At 37.8% G+C, this 26,517-nt stretch overlaps 1 protein-coding gene across 2 annotated transcripts; it reads left to right on the forward strand.

Annotated features, from left to right (window-relative positions):
- On the forward strand, nt 1-23,414 carry LOC138359137 (serine/threonine-protein kinase Pink1, mitochondrial-like). Of its 2 annotated transcripts, none has more exons than XM_069317886.1 (11): nt 1-427; nt 820-1,131; nt 10,315-10,507; nt 10,968-11,375; nt 11,979-12,147; nt 12,961-13,140; nt 14,468-14,590; nt 15,698-15,872; nt 19,706-19,963; nt 20,700-20,801; nt 22,464-23,414. In XM_069317886.1, the coding sequence occupies exons 1-11, from the start codon at nt 287-289 to the stop codon at nt 22,698-22,700; spliced, it is 2,298 nt and encodes a 765-aa protein (XP_069173987.1). In that variant the 5' UTR covers nt 1-286; the 3' UTR covers nt 22,701-23,414. The 2 variants fall into 2 exon arrangements, with proteins under 2 accessions (XP_069173987.1, XP_069173988.1); XM_069317887.1 differs by having other exon boundaries at nt 15-427; nt 11,982-12,147.
- Nucleotides 23,415-26,517: the final 3,103 nt, after the last annotated feature.

Genomic DNA, 26,517 nt, shown 5'->3' on the forward strand with positions numbered 1-26,517 from the left:
GCGGTGTTGTGGCCAGTCAGCTGACACACTCACAGCTGTGAGGGAGTCCCGCTGCCCTCCCCCGCGGTGCCGCTCTGCTTCCTGCTGCGTATTTACTTACAAATCACGACCGTCGGGTTTTCTGTCCACAGTTCTATCGGGATTCTACACTCGCCACAAGGCCAAATACGGCCTCAAGTTTTGTTAATATCAGTGAGGTGAAGGAACAACGGTGGGCGTGTGGTGGTTGGTAGGAGGTGGTGGTGTCCGATTATGGGCGGCGGGGCGGGCTGAGGCTGAGGCCAAGATGTGGAGCCTGCGAGCTGTGATAGAGAGCGCCGTGCACCACGGCAGGCGAGTACTTGAAGCTCAACGGCGACAAATAAATCAGGTGCAGCAGTCCCAACAGTCGGCCCGACCCCCCGACGCTCGCCACAAGCTGAGCAAGGTGAGTCTGGTGTGGTCCTATAGCCTTGCCCCACCACACTACACACTACACTTGTACTATCACACGGCTTCCCATAGTAATATAAATACACCATATAACCTGAAAAAAATCATAAATGTTTTCTATGGTATTAGGATGAGTTGCAATGCATTCAAATAGCCTTGGCATGATTTGCTGAGTAAGGTTTGGTTAGGAATATGCACACAACTCGTCTTGCACTGTCATTGTAGAAGCTCTGCCCAGTTTTTTAATTCATCAAACGTTTTATAGAATTATTTTAGTGGTAGAATAACAATCATGATAATCTCTAGGAATTAGTGCAATATCATTTTCTAAGTGTCAGCAAGATAAAAACTTTCATAATTGCTTATCAGACACTTTTTCTCTTACAGTGGCAGAGTGAAGGGGGTCCCGGGGTGAGCAGGAGCGCTGCAGAATGTGCTGGTGAAGGTCAGGCATGTGCTGGTGTAAGCACTGGCTTGTCTGTACCAGCAAATGGCTTGGTTAGTCGCTGGGTTCAGGGCTTGGTTCGCAAAGTCTCTGCACCTCTCTGGGCTGAAGCTAAACGATCCACGACCAAACGACTTGTGTTTGGGGAAAGTGCCCCCTATTTTGCACTGGTGGGAGTAACACTAGTGTCAGGGTCACAACTGGGGTTAGTTACCAAGGAAGATGAATTGGAAGCCCTCTGCTGTAATATTAGAGTAAGTACAGTATTTATAACTTTTTTTGTTAGTTTTTTTTCAAGAGATGACTGTAAATTGGATTGATTTTTCATGCTAATCAAAATTATGCAAACAGTGAAGTCACACTACTTCACACCTTGATATTTATGAAAAGGAATTCTGTATGTAATGGACAAAGTGTACAATGGTTAAGGTTGTTCATTACAATGTATCTGTGGAAAATGGAAAATGTTAGGTGTCTGTGGAAAATGCATTTTTTTTTTGTGACAGCTTCACATTTAGCTGGTCAGGTGTAAATCCATCCTTAAACAATATTAAATGGATAAAAAACTGCACATTAACACTTTGAGCTGTCCGGCGTGCACGCCCCAGCCCACCCCAATGTGGACCTGGCATTTCCCGTGAGAGTGCAATCACACTAAAATGTATGTACTCTTTTTTTTTCAGTTTTCTCACATCAATTTTCGTGTTACATCGTTCATTGTGGTATCAAATTGTTTGCAATAGAATTCTCTAAAGGGATATATATGAATAGAAGGTAAAACAAACAGGCGCACTATCCACAGCAAACCAGAAAATCCGCAGAGCATTACCCATGAGTGAGCACCCATCCACACACCCACACTCAAATGTGTATACCATAAAATATATTATATCATGTGAAAAACCGGCTTTGTCATTATTTTACATTTGTTATGCATTCCTGACATTATTTGTGACAATATCATTCGTTTTTGTGTTGCTTCCTTCACATAAGTGTTTGTACCACAGTATGATATATATAAATAAATTAAAAATCTCGTACGTTCATGTTGATATCAGTTATATTTACAGGGGTTTGGATATCATGCATAAAGAAATTGTCTGAATCTTCCACATTCATGTTGTTTATTGGAGTGCTAAACATGCCCTCATACTGCTTTTTTAGGATTTCACTAACTTCTTTGTCATCCTCCGTGTATGAACCTTCACTCGTACAAATAGGCCCAATACTGGACCAGAAAGTGTCCTTATTTTTACCAGACTTGTAGTAGACATGACACTTCAGACCCTTCTTGATCTGAATTAGGGAATGGTTCAAGTTCCTGGTCAGACGTTGGGTTTGTCCACAATACGAGGGATTCTCCTACTAGCAGCCAGCTGAGTAATCTGTAGTACAAGCCAGCATGTACAGCTTTATGCCATGCTTATCAGGTTTATTTGAATTATAAACCTTGAAAGCTAGTCAGTCCCTCCATGACATTGTGTCACATGGGCCATCACAGAAAATAGGAAGACATTGGTGCACATTTTAAAACACGTCCCATAATGATGGTGAAAAAATTGAATTTTAACAAATATTTAAATTTTGGATGCAAAATGTGTCCCTGCTGGACAACCATAGAGTTATTTATATACGCAATATCCGTCACCGATGGCCGAAAGTGTTACCAACTACTGCTGAAATTATGACAACTCAGGAAGGTTGATGCCTAGGTGAGACAGCATCTTATAGGAGCTTCCAAGAAAGTGCTTGGGCAGTAAGGCAACTCAGAGTTTGAAGCCTTGTCTCTTTACATAAACTAGACCCTTTGAGAGGTAGTTTATTTATAGACGCAATGCCTTTTGACTGTCCTAGGCATTTGTCCTAATCAAACTTTAGGTGGTGTCTCGGTACTACTACAAATTCACATTAATTGAATGAATTGTCAGAAATGGGATATTTAAAGATGTTCAGCACTTGAGATTACAATAATGTTCAAGGTTCAGAGAAAATCTAATGTCTTAACATTACTTTATTAAATAACTGTATAAATAAAACTAAATACGGATAAGTGTTACTTTACATAAGTGTCAATGAAAGATAGTTTCACAGATAAACATACTGTATAGGTCAAATAGAATGATACATGGGAGTTCACACAGAACAGAACAGTTTCCTACACTTAACACTGTTGATTAACATTTATCTATGCTGTTTCTATCATTACAGCTGATTGTGGAGAATTGCCGAGTTATCAAGGTACTTTGGGATAACGGTATTGCCTTCAACATTGGTATCATGGAAATCAATGACTAAACTAGAATACAGTATTTAGATGTTACTAGAAGCACTGCATTTCTGGGATTAAATGCATTAACATAGATAATGTATAGAGTAAATGTGTTGACTTATCAATGCTACAAGGAATCTATTCTCACCTTACTTGATTGGGTGATGAAAAGGAAATTTGTGGCACCTGGTTACAGAGTACAAGATACAGAAAGAGATCTGGGCAAATATTTGTTTGAAAATAGGGTTGTTTTATTTATGTAACATGTTGCCTAGTTATATAATAATGTGGAATCACTGGATTGTGCAAAGTACTTAAAGAACATTTTGAATTCAGTGCCAAGTATCAACTTTTGCAACTAGAGTTAATCACGTAACCTGGAAGTGGACTATTAGTGTGAGGAGGTGATTGATTAAAATGTTTTGTCTCGGGTTTTTGTATACTGTACAAGCAACCCTCCCCAGATACTCATTGCGTGTCAGAGGATAGAAGAAAGGCAAATAATTTTTTTTATATATAAAATGGCAAGGCTTTCTTCACTAAAAAAATGAAAAAAAAGATTCGCAGGAAAGGGTATCTGACTTTATTCCTTTTACTTTCCTTTGAATGGCCTGCACATCACGTGAGAAACCCATTCCCTTCCCTTCCCTTGTAGATTTTTAAGGCATGAACTGTAGAATTAAAACACAACTATTATACCGTAGCTATAAACTGTAGGTAGGCATATATACCATAAGTTCCAGGGGTACGTTACGTTTCAAGATACTGTATACAGTATATAGATTGTGTGATAACAGGTTTCATGATAAATTGACATCAGTGATTTTAGTCCTCATGATAGTATCGAGTATTTATCTTGAGTGCCAGAGTTATGCCAAGTTTAACCTATATATTTGTCAAAGTGTTTCAGATTACATATGGCCTGATAAGACAAAGCTGGGGAAAATAATCATAAAAATTAACCAAAAAGAAGCATTGGATAAAGAGATAATGACAGTGAGCTGACCAGAATTGACCGAGACACCAAAATACTACAACTAGCATTGAATACTACAACCTGTTAACTATATAATATTTGAAACAATACAAATCAAATGTACATGTATTACAGTATCTCATAAAAGGAATTACTAATTATAATAAATGAAACTTTAAAGAACAAATTATCTACCAAATATATTTAGAAATACTGTATCGCATTCTTCCCTCCTTTAGATTGTATGCTAATAATAAGCGAATACAGCAAATAACTTAAGTACTTCTCATCGCACTAATTACACATTACATGATCCCAGCTATAATGATCTCCCAGGAGAGGTGGAATATTGTCACTGGGTATCCCATATGACAATTCACAATCTTGAATATTAGGTGTAGTTGGGGACTCCATCATTCTTGTCTCTATCATGGACTGGAGAGGGCAGATTCTTGGGATCAGGCCCTACATCATGTTGCTTCATGGGAGGTGTCAAACTTGGACATAGAGTAAAATCACAAATAGATACTGTAGATTGGTGTCCAACTGGATATATAATGCTTGCATAAGGTGGATTTACATCACTGAGCACAACGTGGTCAACAATACAGAAGGAAGAGGCCAGGAGAAAAGGAGGAAGTAAGGAAGGGGGCGAGAGAAAAGAAGGAAGGAAGGAAGGAAGGGGGCGAGAGAAAGGAAGGCAGGCAGGCAGGGGGCAAAAGAAAGGAAGGAAGGGGGTGGGAGAAAGGAAGGAAGAGGCGGGAGAGAGGAAGGAAGGGGGTGGGAGAAAGGAAGGAAGAGGCGGGAGAGAGGAAGGAAGGGGGAGGGAGAAAGGAAGGAAGGGGGCGGGGAAAAGGAAGGAAAGGGGGGCGAGAGAAAGGAAGGGGGCGGGGAGAAAAAAAGGAAGGAAGGTAGAGGGCAGGCGGGAGGAAGGAAGGTAGGTAGGTAGGTAGGTTAACCTTAGAGTAGAGGTGCGGTAATAATGAGGTGGAGTGAGGGAAGAGGTGATGGAGTCAGCGGTGACAACAGCGCCAGAAATAACCAGGAGTGGTGCTCAACTGGGACATCCCTGGATCATGACCTCCATCATAGTTACTTCCTTCACCTGAGTCGTTCCATTATCCATCTCGAAGGTTTTCATCTAATTATATTGATTCTCTCGTTTTTTTTAAAGATGACGTGTTTTTACCTTGTATTTTCACGTTTAGAACAATATTGTTTGTGTCGGTTATCATCTTACTTTAATAGCATATCACTTGTACGATAAGTCGATCGATAATGGTAGCGTTTTCCCAATTATGTAACAAATGTTTACCAATTTCGTACTCGCACAGAAAATATTATTCTCTGCTAGTGTATTTTTCTCCTAAATAAAAGCGTATTCCGTATAGATGTAAGGCTTACTGTACACTTACTTGGGAAGGGGGAGTGTTATGAAGTTGTCAGCGCTGGAAATAGTGTATTTTCTAAAAAAAAAAAAAAAACTCATCACTTCAAGACCATCTGGATAGGCTTTTGAAATGGTCGAATGATTAGTAGATGCAGTTTAATGCTGACAAATGTAAGGTTTTGAGGGTAGGCAATGATGGTAGTTGAAAGATATCAGCTGGATAGTATTCAAATTGCCAGTCTGATTGCGAAAAATATATGGTTGTCATTATTAGTAAGACTTCAAAGCAAAAAATAATCAATGTTTAAATGTTCAAAATACAAATCAAATAGAATACTGGAATATGTTTCTAGAAGCGTTAGCATTGTTGTTGTTAAAGATTCGCTACTTGGAACAAGCAGTTCCAGGTAGCACGGGCTATGGTGAGCCCGTAGGTACTGTAAGCGTTAGCAATAAAACGCCTAATATTATTCATCGGCTATATCTTCCTCGTGTTAGGGCCTATTTAGATTATACAGTTCAGTTTTGGTCGCCATACTCTAGAAAGTTCATAAATACCTTGAACGCGTTCATCAAAGAATGTTAGTTATTCCCACAAATTAGAAACCTCCCGTAAGAAGAGATTGAAAAACTTAATTTATGTTATCTATAGAAAGGCGAAGAGTTAGGGGTGACATGATTGAAATGTACCAGTGGCATAACAATTAGGGGATAATAATGTTTTGAAAATAGATCACGAAGCAATGGATATAAATTGGATAAGTTTAGATTTGGTCGTCTTTGAGAAGGCTGGAAGGCTTCTAAGACGCAGGAAGGAAGTCGGGCAGGCTTTGTGAAGGCTGGAAGGCTTCTAAGACGCAGGAAGGAAGGCAGGCAGGCTTTGAGAAGTTCCAGCCTTAAGACGCAGGTTCACTACCCATACTGCAGAACTTGTCATGGCTGCTGGCCTGGTGGGTAATGGTGACCCAGCTCGTCAGGTATCCTCCACTATCCTGTTCACACTGGTTGTACTAGTTTCACTTACCGCGCTCCATAAATCTTATTATATGATACATGGGTATGATAATTTGGTATTCTGACAATGTATGCTGGAAGAATTAGAAAAATGGTTGCAACATGATTGATGCTTTAGTCCGTGAGATTCAGTTGCCACTTCAATTCATTCTCTTGACGCAGACGTGTTAGTTGTGTGTGCTTATTAATTCCAGTAATACCCAAATGAAATTATTATTATTTATGGCTGTAAGAATAAAATGTAGAGGAAAGGCCAAAGTAAAATGATAAATACGTAAACATTGGTTAATCGTTGTGACCTTGAAGCTTCTGCGGGAAGTGTGTGTGGGGGAGAGGATACAGCAGCCTCCGTGAAGCGTTCCCAATACTCACGCAGTCCACACAAGAATAAACTTCTTGGTGTGCAATGGAACAAAAGCGATATTGAGACATGACCCTACCAATAATTATATATTTATGATCGTATCCCTTCACTGTACGTACTGGTAAAGTGCGCAAGTCAAATGTTATATACAAAATAGCTTTAAATGTATATATACAATAAAACATAATGGAAGTGAAGTACTGTAGTTTCATTGCGCCAAGCCATTTGCAACTAAAATCACGAGGCTCAGGAAAGGGGGGATCTTAGCTTTACATTATTATGCAATTTGTACACATTACGAAACTCACAAAAATAGCTACAGGTACAGTTATTTCACGGGCCAGAGCAATAATGCCCATATTAGTGCCAACTTTACTCAGGTAGTAAGTGCTAATCTGACTAGTCTACTCGTTTTAACTCGAACCAAGAAAAGGCCAATAAAGTATTTGGAGAAGTTGAACAGTGACCAAAATTATCCCAGGACTAGGTCATGTGTAATACATGCAAGGAGCAAAAGCTTCAAGCTCAACAAGCCAAAATGTAGGGCAGAAAACATGAGATGCTTTTTTACCCAAGCGACCAGCTTTCTGTCCCTGTTAAGGCCATTAAATAGATGGTGGTCCTCACGTGAATTCAGGTAAAATTCTCATACCAGAAATGGTCGAAGGCATCAGGAGTAACAACACTACAAACTAGACATGATGTGGCTTATCTCATTGAGATCATGGATGTGAAATATTCAGCATCGAGTCCATAGACTTTAACATTACAGTAGTTTAACACAGTACTAGTGAATTAAGATACTGTACAGTACTTTATTCAATTTCAAAACATGTTAAGATGACATACAATATTAGCATTCTGGGCACAACATTTTGGTTACTTTGATGGGGGAAGAATATGTGGGCAACGGGGGAGAGGCGAGAGAAGGGCGTTTGTGGGCAGGGAGGGAGAAGACTGAGGACTGAAGACCTGTACTCGCCAGGAGGAGACGAAGTATATATATGCTGGAGGAAATGGGGGAGTGTTTGACGGTGGGGCGGGGATTGTGAAGATGTTTTAGATATTAATAATAATTTATTGTCCAAGGACAGACAGCCAGTGTATATAGACATGGGTGACGTGTATTGAGCCCCCACCCCCTTAGGGTCAAATTACTGACCCTTCTCAGGATGCAACCCCACAGCACGCTAACTCCTGGGTACCTATTTACTGCTAGGTGAACAGGTACATTAGGTGATAGGAAACCGCACCCAACCATTTCTGTTCTGTCTTGGATTCGAACCTGGAGTTTCCGATTGTAAGTCAACAAATTTGACTGGTAAAGGCACTCTCAGAACTTAGGGATTAATGAAGATTGTTACAGCAATTTTTTTAATTATTTTTTATATCACAAACTTGGCTACACATTTACAATGCTAACTAGCATAGATTAATGCCATAGTGTCATTAATGTGCGTTTACAAAGGAGAAATGCAATTCGGATCAGCTTCCACATAGTTGAGTCGAGTCGAATCACCCCCCAGGACTTCTTCCTGCCCCAAGCAGGAAGAAGACCTGGGGAAGACCTAAGCCCTCCATCCCCCACTCCACCTCCCCCTGACAACCCATTCTCGCAAATTTAATAAGTCAATATTGACTTATTAGTTGCGTGCATAGGTGACATACTAAACATAATAATTTCCCTTGAAAAGCTTCATAGAAAACACCGACCTTACCTAACCTACTTAGTATGTTAAAATAAGCATCTTATAGCTTCGTAATTACAATTGTTACTTAACCTATTATAGGTATAGGTTAGGTAATAATTGTAATTACGAAGCAATAAGATGCTTATCTTAACATACTAAGTAGGTTAGGTAAGGTCGGTGTTTTCTATGAAGCTTTTCAAGGGAAACTATTATGTTAAGTATGTCACCTATGCACATATTTAATAAGTCAATATTGACTTATTAAATTTGCGAGAACGGGTTGCCCCTGAACCCCTGGCAACTACCTCACAGGAGGATGAGCCTACCCAAGTAGCAATGACCATGGAACAACTTCCTACACTTGTGGGGAGTGAGGGTGAAAATAGATATAGGAAAGTGAGCTTCAAGATAATGTACTCAAACATTAATGGGATTACCAATAAAGCAAGTGAACTGGCAGAAAGGGCGCAAGAAGAAAACCCAGATGTAATAGGACTCATGGAAACAAAATTGTCAGGAGTCATAACAGATGCTGTGTTTCCAAAGGAGTACTATATAGTAAGGAAAGAGAGGGAAGGGAGAAGAGGTGGAGGAGTGGCCCTGCTGATAAGGAAGGACTGGAGTTTTGATGAGATGGAAATTCTGGGCTGTGATGGGTTCAGAGATTACATAACAGGAACTACATGGAGAGCTAAACTCTTGGAAGTGGCAACAAGGAACTTTCTGAGCCAGCACGTCAGGGAACCCACAAGAGTGAGAGGCAATGATGAACCAGCTAGACTCGACTTAATATTCACCCTGAATGAGTCAGAAATAAGGGATATCAAAGTTGAAGCCCCCATAGGAATGAGTGACCACAGTGTATTGACATTTGAGTACATGGTGGAGGTAGGGATAACCTATCCAAGGATGGGATCGGAAGGGAAAAGACAAAATTACCGAAGAGGAAATATGACGAGATGAGGAACTTCCTAAGGGGAATACCATGAGAAACGGAACTTAGAGACAAGACTGTACAGGACATGGGTGTGTGGAAGACCTGGGCACTGCTGGGCACCCCTATCTACTAGGGTAATAATTCCATGGAATTGCTTACCTGCCAAAGTCATAAATGCCAAAACATTGCTTTATTTTGAATTTGAACTTTAAAAATTCCTCAGGAATAATGGGGTGGGGGTACCTTTGACAAGCCACCAGCTTCCTAGCCTTGTTGAGCCCACTAGATATTGTGGCTCTCAAGTAGATTCAGGTAAATGTTCAGACTTGAAGATCTGGTATGTAGATGATGTCTCCTCTGTTACGAAGGCCAAACTGATCCTCCCGAGGATGCAACCCCAAATCAGTTGCCTAACTCCTGGGTAGCTATTTACTGCTAGGGAGAACAGAACATTAAGTAAAAGGAAATGTACCCAACCATTTATGTTCTGCCTGGAAACTGAACCTGGGATTCCTGATTGTGAGTTGAGAACTGCAAGGAGCCAAATGAAGTAGAGTATTGTACTGTTCAGTACATACTTGTATGTATCTTGTTTTATGATACTGTAATGAAAACAGCCTGCAAAAGGGCTAAATTATAATATTATATACTTGTGCATTGTGTGAAGGCAATTTATCCATGCATGGAAATTAGCCCATAAAAAATTGATTCATTCACATTTATGTTCATATTCTTGACAGTTGAACCTGTTTATTACAGTTCAGGAAGGAATGAGGTTAACAGAATATTTTTGCAGGAAGCCATCTCTCGAGCAGGATGGCTACACAATCCTGAATACTGGCAACATCAGAAAGATTTGAAAGAAGGGAAGGATGAATCATTTGAAGAGTTTGAAGCTGAGCATGTCTTTTCCTTGACTGACTTTGTGCTAGGACCAGTCATTGATAAGGGCTGCAGTGCTGTAGTATACGCTGCCAAATGGAATGCAGGTGTGTGTTACTTTTAAACAAATTTGTTTATGGTAAGTGTGAAGGAAAATGATAATGGTGCATATATTAAGGAATATATAATTATAAGTAGGCTATGGTTTTAATCTTACCTGCCAAAAGTCCTATATGTAGGCATAATTTATATTTTCTTATTTTATAGTCTCCCCAATTATTAATCTTTTATTATTTTACCATGCTTACCCTTTTATACAAGGTTTCATTCCGTTAAATTTACAAATTTGTATTATAAAAGGATTACTTGAAATGTAATGGTTGAGAAAGGTGTCAGATTTGTGGAGTCAGTTTAAAATTCCTTGCATTTTGCATTTTTATACTCGGTGCAGCAACACAGTCTTGTATTAATGGGAAGGCTTGCTCCTTTCCATTAATTATTTACTTTTAATTTCCTAGACATTTAGGTTGCTTAATCAAAGAATATATTGCTCTAAATTTATTTAAGATGAGCCCGAAGTTAAGGACTTCGCTTCTCAACCTCTGAAGCGACAAAGGTCAGAGTCTCCAATAAGGCCACTCGAACAGCACGAGGTGGTAATGCAAGATGAACAAATGGCATCATTCTTTGTTCCTGTCACTGAAGAAGTAGAATCTTTCAGTGGTTCGGATGAAAGTCGAATGAATCTGGATCGTGAATTTTCTTTAACTGACTTGCGTCAAATTGATATAGATGAGTTGAGTGTAGAATTGGAAGCAGAAAGTTTGGCCTGCAATACTCAGAAGCCACAGGATCACACTAAACGTGTCAAGTTCAAGACAGAAGAGAAGTCGAGCAGCAACATGAAGAGGACATTGACCATGGAATCTGTTCAAGGGGCTGTGGCCAGTCCAACAACTACACATCATGAATCGGGTAATAAAGAAATATATTTTGGAAACTTCAATGAACAAATGTTGCTCTCTCTTGCTCGTATCTTTTTCTTTTAGAATTTTCTTTCTCTTCTCATCTTTTAATTGTTCAAATGTCTCCATTCCTCTGCACTTCTTAATGAACTTTTCTGTTTTCTCCTTTATAGTTCTCTTTTACACTATATTTCTAAATTTTAAATATTTTTGAAGAGGCCAACTGTTAAAAAATGCATGGTTGAAATTTTACATATACAGTAGCTATTTAATAAATGGCTGGGGTTGGAAGAGTCAGTGTGAGACAAACGTAGTTATGTAAATGTTATCTTGTAATTTGGTATAATAGACATGTAGGCTAAGACAAGATTGTTAAAACTGCATTATTTTAATAAACATACTGTACTTCCATTGCTCTATAATGTATTTTTGTCATGTTTTAGAATGATCTCCCTCTAGTATAGTTAGTTCAGATAGCATTAAGTGAATGCACGAGTCAGAGTTTTAAATGTTTTTTACACAAGTTCTTAATTTAATGAATCTTTATTTAATATTTTTTTGCAGGGTAATTTGTGTGTTAAGCAAGAATAATTTTGGTTATTTTTCTTTCCAGCAGTGGTCAAAGAAAAGACTAATATACAAGAATACCCCTTAGCAGTGAAGATGATGTTTAACTATGAAGCTGAGTCCAATGCTCCTGCTATTCTTAGAGCTATGTATAAAGAAATGATTCCAGCAAGAAGTTTACAATTGGATGAAGAACAAATTGAGTGGCAGGAAAGGTATATATTTCTTTATCTTACAAACTATTGAGAATTTACATTAAATTTGTACATAAATTGTCAGCAAACATATAAAAAGAATGAGGTGATGAAAGATCAACTTGGGTAGGTTAATCAGTAGATGCTTTCCTTTTAAAATTCAGTTTTTGCACAGGAGGGTATTGGGGCTGATGAAATCATTGGAGGGTAGTGGATGGGTAGTGTTAAGAGGAAGGTAGTTTATTCTTCAGTAATCTCAAGGATTTGTTAATTGGAACCTTGGTGGAAAGTGAAGTAGTATCTGTATTATCTACCTAGGTATTCTTACTTTGTCCCTTATTATTTGCATTAAGTTGCCAATGTATTCAAAATATGTATTATTGATGGTGCCTAGCAGTTTAGACAAATTTTGCTAAAATGTCAGCAAGTCTGAGGGGCGATACTAATATTAAAGTTGATTGAATGTATGGAAATGTTAGGTTCGTGGGTTTAAGGTAAACTATAAATGACTAGGTCTGGGATTAGGAACAAAACAATTCAATGATAATAAGACATGATGAGGTATAGTTATTGTATTTTTTCTCAGGGGTTCTAGAATTTGTGCCCAATAGTTCCTTAAAGATGAGCGGCAATATATCAATTAACTACTTAAACTACATATACCCATTAACCTTAATTAAAGAAATGAGGAATTAACAGGATCATCAACACCAACACTAAAAACACAGCACCTGAGCATCTGTTCATGCTCTGGTGTAATGGTTATAAATACTGTGTAAATGTGATTTAATTTGTAAAAAAACTTTCATAATTAGATGAATTTTTTTTCATCAGGTTTTGCAGTAAACACATGAATCTACCACCCCATCCAAATATTGTGGAGATGCCCTGTGTATTTGTTGATCGCATACCCTTCCTAGAAGACTCAATGCACCTGTATCCAGATGCACTTCCAGCACGAATTAACCCACGAGGATATGGCAGGAACATGAGTTTATTTTGCGTTATGAAAAGGTGAAAATTGTCTTGACATTGATATTCTTAATTGCGTGGTACATACAGTATTATGACTAAAGCACGAGGCACCATGTATGTCTGGTGAGAGACTAGGCATGACTTGTCAGTAGGCACATGTATGTAGACCATATGGGCTATTATTGACAAAGGCAGTTGGCTTGTTAGTGACATGGAATAATTACCGTGGCTACCTAGAAGTGGATCGGTGTCCTGGTGACCCTGGTTGGTGGTCTGGTTAACCACGCAGTTAGACACCACTTCTCGCTGTCTAACATACAGTTGTTTATCAAGTTTCTTTTGAACACTTAAGAGGTAACTTTGTGGTGCAGTTGTTAAGGAATTATTAACTTTTAACTGAAAATTTAAAAGAAAATGGAAAAATGTTAAAATGTTTCTAAATTTAAAAGTTTTAATTGCAAATCACAGAGTGAAAGAAACATTAAAATACATATTGCTAAATTTAATGGGTGGTGCATTCATGTGCATACATAAATTTTGTGCTTAATTTTCACATGTGCATAAATGAATGCACTCTTCAGAATTGCTTGGTTCACCACATGATACCTGCTTGATGGTGTTCTGGGAGTTTTTCTACTTCCCAAGCCCGGCCCGAGGCCAGTCTTGACTTGTGAGAGTTTAGACCACTAGGCTGTTGCTTGCAGCGGCCCCGCAGACCCACATACTCACCACAGCCCAGTTGGTCCGGCACTCCTTGGAGGAAACTATCTAGTTTAGTTTTCCTCTTCAAGAGGAAACTATCTAGTTTCCTCTTGAAGATGTCCATGGTTGTTCCGGCAATATTTCTAACGCTCGCTGGGAGGATGTTGAACAACCGTGGACTCTTGATGTTTATACAGTTCTCTCTAATTGTGCCTATGGCACCCCTGCTCTTCACTGGTTTTTGAGTGTGTTTTACTTTTTGTTATTACTTTCCTTGCCAGGCTGTTTTTGATCTGGTTACATTATCATAATTTTAGTTGTATATATTTGTGATTCATTTATTTTTGCTATTAGTGTTAGGTGTTGCTGCTAGAAGAAATTAAGTACTGTACTGTATTACTAATGCAAGTGAAATAAACAATGAACTTAAAAGTAGATAGAGAGAAGCATTTGCTAATCTTAATGCACTACTGATTGTTCATGAAATGTTCAACTCTTGCTGCTTTTAACAGACCTGATACAGATATTACTTTTGTGTTACTTAAGATTGTTCACTATTTAATGCAATGATTTTTTTTTTCCATCAATGAGTTTGGAAATAATTTATGTAGGTTGCCTTTGAACCAGGACAATCTCTACTATATATTTTGTGCATCACTTGCAGGTATGATATGAGTTTGCGTGAATACTTGACTAGGCACACTCCTCCTGATCATACATCGCTTCTACTGCTGACGCAGCTGTTAGAGGCTGTACTTCATATCAATAACCATAATGTGGCTCACAGGTAATAGTAACCAGCAAAAGATTTGAGATTTCTTTAGTAACAAAGATCATCTTGTGTTATGCAGCACTGAAATGTTTTATAGAATACTGGAAGATATATTTATGGAATAGATACTCATCAGCACAGAGGCTGAAGTGTGGGAAATATGCAGACATTGATAGATTATGTGCAGAAGTTATGAAATGCTGCCGAGTAAAAATAATTGATTGGTTGTCGAGAATTTGCCAGAAACTAAATTGGAAAATTGTACTGTGCAATTACAGTAATGGGAAAAAGTGCTGTGATTTTCTTAATAATGTGTAAACATTTCATACATACAGTATCATAACTGTATCCCCTGTTTTCCAATATCAGCCAAGAGAAAAACAAAATGAGCAATATAGTGAAAGAAGGTTACTGCAATTAAAAAATAGATTGGGAAATATCATTTCATTTTATTATTCAGCAGTATAAGTAGTACTGTATACCTCTTGATTAGACAATGTGAACAGTGCTTCTTGTAAATTGTCATAGGGATTACTGTATGTTAAAACACCAGTACATTTGCCTCAGTGTTACAAGCTTTCCACCCAGCACTGACTCCTCCTATGTCTTCTTAATTGTCCACATTCGCCTGCATGTCTGCCCATCTTTTTTGGCCTACTCTTTACTTCTCTTAGATTAGCTTTAGTGCAGTCTCTTCACCTTGTTTTGTCATCATTTTGTCACCAAACCCAGACCATATATAAGTAATCGTTTCCTAGTCTTGTGGTTTATTGACTCGTGTGTCCCATGATATTTTCATTCCTTTCTAACACCACACACGAGCTAGATTATCCATTTCCACTGCTCTACTTCTTGGTTTTTCACATTTATGCCATTCATTTGTCAACATTTGTAAACAACTGTTGTTGTACACTTTCATGCACACTGTAGGCTGTATCTATTTCAATTTTTTTTCTAATGAGATTTTGTAGAACCTGATTGACCATATTGTGAATTTTGTGAATTGCTCTTTTATTTTATTTTTGGAACATTGGCTCCACATCCAGTTGATGTGGAAAATGTGGTACTGATTAGCTGTAAACTTTGTGCATACAAATTGTAAAAGGATAATGTTTGTTTCAGAGATCTCAAATCAGACAACATTCTTCTCTCACTGGCTGAAGGAGAGCAATACCCATTGCTAGTTTTGACTGATTTTGGTTGTAGTGTTACTACTGATTCATCCAACATGACTGTACCTTTTCCTTCTCGTGAATCAGACCCGAGGCAAGGCAATGCTGCATTAATGGCTCCCGAGGTAAGAAATTGCTGATGCATGAATTTAATCGGTTAGCTTAATTATAAATATTGCAGAAGTGTCAGTTTCTGTATAATACAGTATTAATAGTAGTTTATTTGCATTAATTAATAATATAGCCATGTAGTAAGGAATGACACATTTGGCCTAGGATGCACTACCACTTTTCAAGTGGTTTAATGTTTCACACATTTCCTTTTCATTTTCCGTGTATCTGTCCCTCATTTTCAACCTCTGAATATTATCCTTTACCTGCAACTTGCTTTTAATGAATTTATAGAAAAGGCCTGGATCTGATTTACATTTGTCTGCAATACCGTTCTCAAAGTTCCTCTCTGCCTCTCTCCTTATTGACGTGTAGTTGTTTCTTGAATCTTTGTATCGCTGGTATGTTTCAGAGTTTGGTCTCTTTCTATAATGATTCCATGCTTGTGTCTTGATCTGTCTGTCTGTTTGCATGTCTGTTTTGGTATGAATGTTTGTGTGCCTTTATCGTATATTTTGAAAAATTTGGCATACATTTCATTTACTTCCTTGCCTAGCAACAAGTCTGTCCAATTATACCCCATGAAAAAAATTTCTAAGTTCCCCATAGCATCCTCTCTTAAAATTGGGTTTAACAGCTGTTTCACTTTCCCCATTCCCTACTAGATTATATCGCATAGCGTATTTAATGTCCAAGAGGACGTGATCACACTTTCCCAAGGGAGGAAGGTACCGCATGTCAAATACCTCTTCTTCTTTCCTGGTGAATACTAGATCCAGTACTGACGGAATATTCCCTTCCCTCATTCTTGTGGCCTGCTTGACGTGTTGATACATGAATGTCTCCAAGATGAGGTTTACAAACCTGCCTGTCCAAATGTCCTCTGTTCTTGCCTCGTAGGCCTCCCAGTCTATTGCCAAAGTTGAAGTCCCCCAGTATCAACAATCGGGATTTATCTTTGCCAGCTCTTAACATAATCTCTATCATGACCTTTATGAGGCCCTCTCGTTTGTCATCCAGTTCTTCCTTTGTCCATGTGTTGCTTGCTGGTGGGCTGTAGGCATTTAAAATTATCAGCTTATCATCTTGATTCCAGAGCTGCAATGCCATTATGTCAATATCTCAAGGGTTTTCAAATATTGATTCTTTTACCTTCAGGTGTTCTTTCACCAGCACAGCCACTCCTCCCCCTCTTCCTAGTTTTCCTGTCACATCTCCAAACTGAGTAGCCCCTTGAGAATACGACCTCATTTAATATATTTTCTTCAAGTTTCGTCTCTGTTAATGCAACAATATCTGGGACTTTGAGCTGAATTATATATTTCAACTCCAATATTTTCAATCTCACTCCATCTATGTTGGTATATACTGTACTACTTTCAGGGATATGTTCCCCTTCCCTTTGTTCTTTACACCCCTTCCTTTAATGATTTTGTTGCTTTGTCTTTATGTACCATTTCACAAGCTTTCCAGTCCCTGACACTGTAGAAAAAAGAATTCCTTTCTTCTTCATTTCTATCCCCATTTAGATGTTTTGCTTCAATCAGGTTCATTTTCAGTTTCTCTCTGTCCTCTTTTGAGAGGTCTTGTCTTATTGACCAAAGTTTGCCATCCTCGTCACATTGCAATTTTCTGGTATTCCGAAGCACTTCTGTCATATACTTCACTCCATTAGACGTCACCCTTAAGGGGTGGTTCTTGTCTTTCTCATATTTTCCTATTCTCCTAAAATCACTAACATGTTCCTTTGAATTTAGGCCTTCTCCTAATCCTACTACTTTTTCTATGATTATCATCTCTTCTACTGCTCAGTCCACCCTAGATGAAATTTCCTTCTCTAAACATCCAAAAATTATTATGGACTTCTATCGACAGTGTTTTGTACCCGTTTACTGTTGGTTACCAGTTCATTGCTTGCCTAAGATCCGCTTCTTGTTTATCATTTCTTGTTTGGACTTCCAAACACACTTCCTTAACCACCGTGCTGCGCTGAGTTTATTGTGAAATTCCCCCTGTGCGCATGAAATAACGTGTTCCCAACAAATTCTTTTTTCTTCGTAAAATGATAAATTCCCTTCCCTGAACATATCTATGTAAACATAAATACCAAATTCCACTTACTTTGGCTGTGGGGACGTGGACAAGGTGCGCTGTGATGTCATCAGGGGCTGGTCGCCCGTGCGTGACACGCCCAGACACGGTCGCGCGGGCCATTCAAGCACCGGATGTTGCCACAAATATATTTTCAATTATTTGTTCTATGTATTTCCAATGCGGTTCTATTTGTTTTTTTTTATCGTATATGCATATTTGTGTCCTTTACAATATGTATACAGTAGAACGTTCATAATGTTCCATGGAACTGTGATACATGTCATTAATGTGTCAACAATAAATGTTTATTGTCGCAATATTACTTGTTAAAAATTCACTAAAATTACAATATGTATAGTTTCATACACTATTTACACAGTAACACACTGTATTACACACTCAGTACTTTGGAAGTGAGTAATAATTAACGAAGTAGTCCATGGTACACAGCGCGACTTCGATCTCGTTGCACCAGGTACAGATAGATTTTCCCTTCCTGTTTCTTCGTTCAGTGTGCTTGCAAATAACGCACTCGCGTACACCCTTGGCATTAGTACCTGTAGGTGGTATGTAGCCAAGCTTGTAAAACGTAAGGTAGTCTTGAAAAGATTACAGGAAAAGATCACTTTGTAAGGTCCCACACACGAAGAGATTCAGCCAGCCGCAAAGTGTGTCCATGAGTCAAGAAGAGATTCAGCTTTTCTTGAAAATATCTATGGAAAACACCACCATGGAAGCCGTTAACACTGTTAATCTATGATACTTCTATCAGATGAATCATCACTGAATGTAGTAAACGATTCATCTATGTATCATCTATAAAAATTGGAGATGACATGGGTGGGCAAGAGTGGCGCTCAAAGCTACAACTGGATATGCTCGCTATATTGTCCTCGTCAGTACTGTATCACTTACATCCGACCTTTGTGTTAGGTCCTTATTGCGCCTAGCTTCACCAATATTATGACCCTTCTGTTCTTCAAACAATAAGGTTTGAATTTTATGGACAGAGAACGATATTTCAACACTGTCAGACAGGTGTTTGGGAGCCAGAGGCACGTGCACCACTCATGGTTGCTCACTCAGTACTAACCCAGCCAGCAGCCCTAGGGCATTCTGGGGATTTTTTCTAAGATGGCTGCCTCTCACTGGAGGTCCTAAGAATCCATTTCGTACACAACCAACCGCGCACACATTTAGAATGGGTACGAAAAAATCAGAGTTTTCTTGGTTGGCGCAGTTTCCCACCGATTGAGAATACTCGGTTGGTGCAGTTAAGTGATTAAGGAATCCAGAACCTTGTACTGTACCTGTATATCACTGGTTAGACCAATCCTGGAGTTCATACTTTGTTAACACAAGACAAAGTTAGAGAAGATTCAGAGTTATGCCACCAGACTAGTCCCAGAGCTGAGAGGTACAAGTTACTGTACTAGGAAAGGCTGCAGGAATTAAACCTCACATCCCTGGAAGACAACAGAGTTGGGGGAGAGATGATCATCACCTACAAAATTCTCAGGAATTGACAGGGTGGACAAAGACGAACTATTTTGCATGGGTAGAACACAAATAAGAGGACACAGGTGGAAGCTTAGTATTTTACCAAGGAAATAGTTTCAGATAGTTAGTAAATGACTAATTTTTGTGTAATAAAAACTATTTGTACTGTAATTTATTTAGCAATTACGAACATATTTCCTGAATTTGCATATAGGTGCAAACTAAATGTATAATTGGCTTATTTTGTTCACAGGTTAAGACTGCTACACCTGGCCTCTTGCGATCTGTGAACTTCACTCACTCAGATCTATGGGCAGTTGGAGCTCTGGCGTATGAAATTTATGGACTTGAAAATCCATTTTGTGGTTCTCAGCAGAATACATTAGGAAACAGACCCAAATATTTGGACTCTGCTACCTACAAAGAGTCTCAGTTGCCTCGTTTACCAAAGTGTGTTCCGTCTTCTGTGAAACACTTGATTCATGACCTTTTACGCCGTAACCCAAGAAATGTGCGTACTTTATGGCTTTAAATTCTAATTAAGTAGATGTTAGAAATGTGGTGTTTTGATTGGCTTTGAAAGTGATGCTTAATTTCGAGGTTAGGAAACTTTATGCTTATTTTCCTGAATATGGAATAAATATGGATAAGTTCAGATTTGGAAAGGACCTGAGTAAATACTAGTTTAGGAAAAATGATTATTGATTTATGGAACAAATTGCTAGATAAGATAATAAATGTGGGTTTGCTAGATTTTCAGTGGAGGTTAGACAAATATATAAATGGGTTTGGTTGGGTATAAATTGTTGTTGTCTTGCAAGGGCCAATATGCCATCTGCACTTTTCTTTATTCATACAATATGTTCTTGTTTTATAAAGTACTGTATATATAGTACAGTATTTGTGCAAGTATACATTTTTTTATTTTTTTTTTTTTTAAGTTTTGAACAGCTGAGTGACAGTTCTTGGTGATGCATAATTTAGATTTACATTTATTTTCCCCAGAAGACATTCCCTGCATGAATAAAAGACAATTTAGTTTTGGAAAATACTGGTATTACAATAATCTGTTACTGGAATGCATGATTGGGGCTTGGATTGTAGTGAACCCAATATGTGGGATGAATTGAAATGTAAGTACAGTATTCCTAGCTCTCTTTGCAGTAATGCAAGGCTAAACTAGTACTGTATCTCTTTATTTGTGAACAGGCATGTAAATTTATTTTAAAATATTTTCCTTTTGCCAGCGACCCAGTGTAAACATTGCAGCAACATTATGCCAGTTGATACTCTGGGCTCCAAGCAAATGGTTGAGTCGACGTGCACTTACGCTGCCCACGCACACTGAGGTAAGAATAAATCATACAGTATTTAGTAATGTATGATGTTTCTTATAACTTTTCATGGAGCATCACTAGGGCTATGTGAACCATATCTGTTCATTTATCTATATATCTTGCCATTTATAATTCTGACGTCTTGTTTCCTCTCGAAACTTTCCTTAATTAAGGGAGATATCCAGTACGGAGCATTTCATGGTAGTTCTTCATTAATTTAATCTATTTTAGACTTTTCATTCCCTACATGCCTTGAGGCCACCTTGGTTGTGCACTCTACCTCTCTGGAACACAGTACCAAGTCTTTCCTATCACCTTTTGTGGATAATACCAAATCAGCATGAAAATGTACTTTTTTGTAGAAGACACGGAAACCCTACAAACAGATATCCATAAAGTCTTCCAGTAGTTGATTGATTTGTTCATTTATTATGCACCCCATTTTCATCCCATGGGGAGGTAGTGGAAAAAGTTACAGAGGAACATAATGGGCTCAGGAACCAAACTCCAAATTTCATTTAGCTAAGCAAGCAACAATTTTGTGATGCTAGTTATGCAGTTTAATGAATGTCAGTGGCTTTTGTAGCATAAATGCATCAAGAAATGGCTAACAACAGTCTCTGAGCTGAGTAATTAGCGTCTGTGGTGAGGCAGTTACTAATTTAATTTTATTTTTGTACCTGGATTGGGTTCTGGGAGTTGTTCTACCCCAGAGGCCAGCCTGGGGCCAGGCTTGACTTGAGAGTTTGGTCCAACAGGCTGTTGCTTGGAGCGGCCCGCCGGCCCACATATCCACCACAGCCTGGTTGGTCCAGCACTTCTTGAAGAAAACTATCTTGTTTTCTCTTGAAGGTGTCCTCGTTTGTTCTGGTAATATTTGACAAGCCGGCGACTTGGCAAAGGCTTCCCCATTTGCTCCGATGATCTTTTCTAGTTGTATTTTAAAATCCAACAGTTTTGGCATTTATGGCTTCAGCAGATAGGTGGTTCCATGGGTTTATAACCCTATGGGTGAAACAGCATCTCCTGTTCTCAGTTCTACATTGTGGCTTGTTGAGCTTGAAACCGTTGCTTCAAATCTTTTTTTTGGTGGTACAGTATTCTGATTTTTGCGGTTTCACTAAATTTTTGATATAGCTAGCTACAAGACAGTGCAGCTGCAGTACACTGTCTCAATTTTCTTTAATAACCCCATGTATTTTAATGAATTCTTGAATGTTTGTTCTCAAGTTTTTGGGGAAAGCTTCTTTAAGGGGGTTATGTTCAGTGATGTCAAGTTTTAACACACCGAACAAATAAGCTAGATAAAAGCTGGTGTTCTGTTCACTTTGAATCTGCTTTTACTTGTGAGTTTCCATTAAACACAGAGGAGAGATGTTTTTTCATCTTTTTAAAGTTCCAGTATTTTCTGTGAGCATTTTATTGAAGATATGTGGAAGTTTTGTACATAAAGTCATCACGTGTGCCATGACATAATGACAGAACATTGAGATGAACACACCTAGTTTTGCAGCACTTCACCAAAAACAACTGAATTATGTTCATACAACCTTAGATACCATACCTTATGCTCCCTTTTAAAAATTAAAAAATGCCTCCCATTTCAGCCTTAACAATGTCTGTTTTCAGAAACAAAGCAAAACTTCCTGTAACTTCGTGTGTATTATCTTCTAGATCATGCAGTGGCTATTGTGTCTTACCACCAAAGTGCTATGTGAAGCTCGGCTCTCACGAACACACAGCACAGATGGAAAAAAGAATGTTGGACAGAGAAGAAGAATGGAGGAGATGAGAGGAGGAGCATCAGATCGCCAAGGTGGACAGTTGGAATATGAATTGGTATCAACATTTTTAGCTAGGGTTCATTATATGGATATTATTCAGGCTATCAAATGGAATCGGGCTTTTTAAGTATTGTTTCCATAGCCTAAATATGGTTGTAATTTATACCATCAAAGGCGCTCTATACAAATAATTTGCTTCATAGGAAATCCTAACATGTTGGTTGATCAGAGGGTGCCATTGTTATGGGAGAGTTGGTGTATTGTGGATAGAATTTTAAAATGTCAATGATTTTTATTAGTTCTTAAAATCTGTAAGTTGTAGTAAAGCACAAATTTTAAGAATCCTGTAAAGTCTATATATCTAATAAATAATGCCTTGGAAACATGAAATTGTTTCTGAACTAAGCACCAGCTGGAAAAGAGAATGATAGTTTTAAGGTTTATTCAATATTGTCAGTGCAATTAGTATATAAAATAATAAAATACTCTATACTTGAATTAAACAAATAATTATTCAACATAAGTAAAAATTAAGGTTACCTACAAATTGGAAACAAAAAACTTAACATGTAGTTTATACCATAATATGACAGGTTTTGTAATGCATTTTGTTGTGCTTTATCACTTATAATAACTTAGTCTTTAGTTAATATGTAGTCATTTTAAGTAACGGAATGAGAGAAATTAACATGATTAAACTCCTGAAAATTTTCTTGTGGGTGTGATGATTTGAGCTGTAACGACAGGCTGAAAAATATTGTCTTCAAGGGGTAACATTTTGCTGTAATATTAATTCTGCCATTGCAATGTAGGGTCATTAAAATATATTATGCTTAATGAATGGACTTTCCTTAAGTTGTAAGTAATATTTGGGTTACATTTCTTAATTTCCCTAATAGGTCATTTCTTAATTTCCCTAATAGGTCACTAGTTAAAATATACTTGCATGCTGCTCCAGATTTGGATGACCAGACAGCCAGATTATATCAGGAGATTCCTGATAATGGTGATTTGTCAATCCCTCCTTGTGACATCACAGGTGGCTGGCTGATGGGCAACATGGCTAACAAATTGAAACTACGCATTTATTTCCCAGAACAGTAAGAGTACAGTTATGTTCTTTTTCAATAATTTGTTGTTTTTCTCATATCTAACCGATCATGGAATAACTTTATTTCTAAAGAATTGGTTGACAGTCATTGCATATGACTGACCTTTAAGGTGGTCTTGTGTATCTTAACATATTTTTTGTTTGTGATGGAAAATGATTTTAATTGTAGCAAATTATCCATTATTGCAATTAATATAAAATACAGCATTAAAATCAATGCTGAGCATCACACCCATAAATTACTGTATTAACACTTTACCGCAAGTTGGCATGCCTGTGTGTCCGTTATTTTTCTCACGTGTGCGAGCCGGGGACGCACGTTGCGTCCCTGGTTAAAATATTTTTTAAAATTCCATTTATTGTTCTATTATGGGATAGTTTTAAAATGTGCACCTTTATATTGCGAACAATTTGATACCAAAATGAAAGACAATACGAAAATTGATGTTATCAAACTGAAAAGAGTGTACACATTAGGTTGCGGGTGTGCAAATTGGTGCTCGCTCACGGGTAACAGTTGGCTGACTTTAGGATTTGCTGTGGGGGGGGGGGTTCATGCCGGGCTTTTGAACCTTGTATGCATACATCCCTGTAGGGAACTCTATTGCGAACACAATGATACCACAAGGAACGACGTAGCACGAGAATTAAGGTGAGAAAACTGAAACGAGTATACACATTTCAGTGTCGCCGCACGCTCGCCTGAAACATCGGGAGCATTTCGGGAAAGTCTGCAGCGCTCGTGCGCCAAGCACGAAAGTGTTAAAAAAAAAAAGTTTCTTTTAATAAAACAAGAATGCATGAACTTTGAAATTTAAGTAACTGCTAATTTTAAGATATTTTCACAATGATTTTTGCATTGGCAAATCTATTAGTTTAGAAAGAAATCTTGGGTATTAAAAAGACAGCATTAGAAATATTGAAAGTGATTAAAGTACTGTGATTAGTATGTATAGTAGTTAACATATAGACCTATGCAGTAGTGTTAATAATAATAATAAATATGGGTAGTAAAATAAAATGAAATTCTCTGCATGTTGTTTTGGTAAAGTAATCATTCTATAACCAAGAAGATAGTGTTGAGTAGTAGATGCAGTGAGACTGCTTGTCTTAAAGGCATGGAAAACACAGTTGTAAATTCTAAACTATATTTAAACTATAAATTAATCAATTAAATGAGTGTGTCCTTCCATTAGCACATCATTTGAGGTTTTTATAACTGTTGTCATTTGTTCTTGCTGACTTCAGGATTTGCTATTGTAATGCTGACTTTTACCATATTGTATATAAAGAAAACTTCATACCATCAGCAGTATGTAAGAGTACTGGGAAGACAGGACACCACAAGCGTAGCTCTCATCCTGTAACTATGCTTGGATAATTAGTAGTACTGTACATCATCCCGGACACCTAAACAAGGTTTAGAGTTCTATGTTGCTAAAACATATTCTATGACATTCACAAGAAAACATGCTCATCATACACACACTATTTAAAATCCAATTGTTTGTAAAGGTTAATGTGAAACTTTTCATATCCTTTACTTATGTCATGAATGCACCAAACACCTTACCCTCCTCAAAATAACTAATTAGAAAAAAAACATTATTGCAGTATGGTTATATAGCACTGTCTATAGTACAGAATATTAAAAAATTGCTAGATATGATTCAGAATGCCAACATTACAGTAGAAAGACACAAGATGATTAACGTCAGTGGAGTTTGATATGCTAAGGATTTTATAGAAAGACATGTGGTATACAAGAACAGCGGTAAGGTAAAATTAATGATAATTCTGAAATTCAAGTCTTCTAGGCATTGAGTAACTTGGAACAATACAGTTCTGACAAAGCTGCAAGTCTGTCCCATTAAGTCCCTTTGAGTTAATCTTGTGTGACCAATACATAACCTAGCTAAGGACATTCCAACTATTTTTGTGTAGGACAGCTGTTGGGATAGGTTACATTTTAGTACATAATTTATTTGTTAACATCTCTCTAATGGCGGGGATCATATTAACACAGTAGAAATTAGAGTGAGGAATTTATTTCTAGATTAGGTACCTTATTCATTTAGTCTTGTATTATCTGATGTGTAGAGAGAACACATCTAAAACTACACATTTCTAATTTTGTGAATTAGATTATGGCTGCCCTGCAAAGCCAGCTTCACCATTGTCTTGGTACAGTACTGTGCATCATGTAGTGGATGGAGTTGGTATACTCTGTTATTTTCAAACATAATTATGTACCACCACTACCTTTCTGAGACTACATATTTGGACATTGCAACTATATACTGTAATTCTCTTTCCTCAACCAAAATAATGTTGTAACAAGTAATAGTGTTCTTGTAGCTGTTGCATCTTTTATCTCCTCAAATCCAAAAGTAATGGGGATTCAACAATGGATTTATCTTCAGTGAACACACAACCTGGGTACCCAGTCTTATAGGCATTATCCAGATTAAACTAGTTGATTCAGCTGCCAAAAAGTCCCATGAAGTTTAAACCCCATTTAGATTTTAGAAGCATCGGTAATAAATTTGAATAGCAACGATAGATGATTCGTCCAAAAAGAAAGTAGCATGAATATGATTTTCCCTTGTCACTTGATAGTGACTCTAACCCTGTATCTTTTATTTGTAGGCACCAATTTTTGAAATGAGTGGAACATACAGTATACTAATGAAACATTCTACACCACTGTTGTTTGATGTTTTAGATTCAGCTACTATGAACACAAGTTCCAAGTAGCACAGGCTATGATGAACCCCTAGTCTACACTTACTAAATACACAGAACGGTAATTTAAAATGTGATTTTGCTCTCG

This window comes from Procambarus clarkii, chromosome 89 (assembly GCF_040958095.1).
Source record: "Procambarus clarkii isolate CNS0578487 chromosome 89, FALCON_Pclarkii_2.0, whole genome shotgun sequence".
NCBI classification, from domain to species: domain Eukaryota; kingdom Metazoa; phylum Arthropoda; class Malacostraca; order Decapoda; family Cambaridae; genus Procambarus; species Procambarus clarkii.